We start from the raw sequence: 1,781 nt of genomic DNA, 5'->3' as shown, positions 1-1,781 counted from the left end.
AGAGGTGGGAGTCCCCCCTCTGGCCTCCCATTGTCTCCCGTCCTCTCTGCCTTTCAGACCCTGCTCAGTCGCCTATACTGCCCCTCTCAGTGCAGACGTGCACTGGGACACTGGAGAAGCGACGTGGGGAAGAGTCCTGACTGTGTCTTGTCTATGACAGTATATTCCTGGTGATGGGCTACTGCGAGCAGGACCTAGCCAGCCTTCTTGAGAACATGCAGACACCTTTTTCAGAGGCTCAGGTAAAGATCAGGCCAGGCTTTAGGTACATCACCCCTGAGAGGGTACTTCCAAATCACACTGGGCACCAGGGTGGGCTCCCTGGGCCTTGTGCTGGGCTTCAGCAGGGCTGGGGAGTGCCAGGGGAGCCGGGATTCCTGGGCTGTGTGTGGAGCCTGGGCTTAGCTGCCTGTTGAAGAATTCCAGGCTGGGTTTTGGGCTGGAACAAACTGTCAGGGCAACAGAGCTGGGAGAAAATGTGCCCCCAGGCAGCCCATGAGGTGCTCTAGGAGGACATGGGGACTTACACACTGCAGAGCAGTGACATACAGGGAAGGCTGGAGGGCACCCAAGCGGGTTTAACCATTGGGGGTTTGTTGGTGCTGCCCTCACAGAGGTGGATGCTCCTGTCCTCTGTCTGCAGGTGAAGTGCATCATCCTGCAAGTCCTCAAGGGCCTGCAGTACCTTCACGAGAACTACGTCATCCACAGGTGGGAATGGTGGGATGAATGTGGGAAGTGAGGAAGGGGGCACAGGGAGTAGGAGCTGAAGGGAGGAAGCTCTCAGCCTACAACGTTCTTCACCTCCCACACCCATGCCTGGGGAAAAGCAGCTCTGTGTGGGGCTTTGATGTGAATTGGTGGCTCCGTGTGGGAGCAGGATTGGGGCAAGGAGAGTTGGATGAATTATGGGATTTGCTCCTCCTTGTGATCACTTGGCTCCGGGGCTCTGTAGCTGCCTGTGAGCCCCGGATATGCATCCCTGAGGAGACACAGGTACAGGAGGAGCTGCGCCTGGAGGGTGCTGCTGACCAGCCACTGACCTGCTCTTCCCTGGCAGGGATCTGAAGGTGTCCAACCTGCTCATGACTGACAAAGGCTGTGTGAAGATAGGTGAGCCCCCAGCTGCTGCCAGTCCAGCTCCTGACACGGATTGTGCCCACAGCTCTCCCTCTGCTCCGTGACCCAGCTGGAGCCAGGAGCTTCCTCCTGATCCCGAGTCTCTGTTGCAGCTGATTTTGGACTGGCACGCACCTATGGAACACCACCAAAGCCCATGACCCCCAAAGTCGTCACACTCTGGTGAGTGGCTGGTGCTGGGGACGGAGCTGTGCTGGCTCAGTGCGACACTGCAAGTCCTCGCGGTGCAGCGGGGGCTTCCTTTGTCCCCTTGGGTCACTGCTGTCTCCTGCGTAGGTACCGAGCACCTGAGCTGCTGCTGGGGATGGCGACCCAGACCACCAGCATTGACATGTGGTAAGGGCAGGGCAGGAGGGTGCTGGGAAAAGGGGCTGCAAAACCACAGGGTGGATCAGTGGAGGGGTTTTTCCTGTCTCCACTGATTTGCACATTGTCTGCCCTGCAGGGCTGCGGGCTGCATCCTCGCCGAGCTGCTGGCACACACGCCACTGCTGCCGGGTACCTCTGAGATACACCAGATTGATCTCATTGTGCAGCTCCTGGGGACACCCAATGAAAACATCTGGCCGGTGAGAGCAGTCCCCTGCTCCCTGCCCTCCCCTGCCCTCCTTCCCTGCCTCCACCTCACACCCTGACCTGTG

The 1,781-nt window shown here is 58.9% G+C and overlaps 1 protein-coding gene across 1 annotated transcript in view; it reads left to right on the top strand.

Annotated features, from left to right (window-relative positions):
- The window catches only part of CDK10 (cyclin-dependent kinase 10), a gene marked incomplete at its 5' end in the record, with an annotated part of 2,784 nt that overhangs the window by 516 nt on the left and 487 nt on the right, over positions 1-1,781 (top strand). Inside the window, 6 exon segments of the mRNA XM_010012155.1 lie at positions 79-242; positions 644-711; positions 1,061-1,113; positions 1,233-1,302; positions 1,417-1,476; positions 1,586-1,771. Of these exon segments, the coding sequence (XP_010010457.1) occupies positions 79-242; positions 644-711; positions 1,061-1,113; positions 1,233-1,302; positions 1,417-1,476; positions 1,586-1,771 (601 nt within the window).

The sequence above is a fragment of the Nestor notabilis genome, unplaced genomic scaffold (assembly GCF_000696875.1).
Source record: "Nestor notabilis isolate BGI_N333 unplaced genomic scaffold, ASM69687v1 scaffold17063, whole genome shotgun sequence".
In the NCBI taxonomy this organism is placed as follows: domain Eukaryota; kingdom Metazoa; phylum Chordata; class Aves; order Psittaciformes; family Psittacidae; genus Nestor; species Nestor notabilis.
The sequence above is the reverse complement of the archived record's forward strand: the minus strand, read 5'-3'. Positions and strand labels throughout refer to the sequence as shown.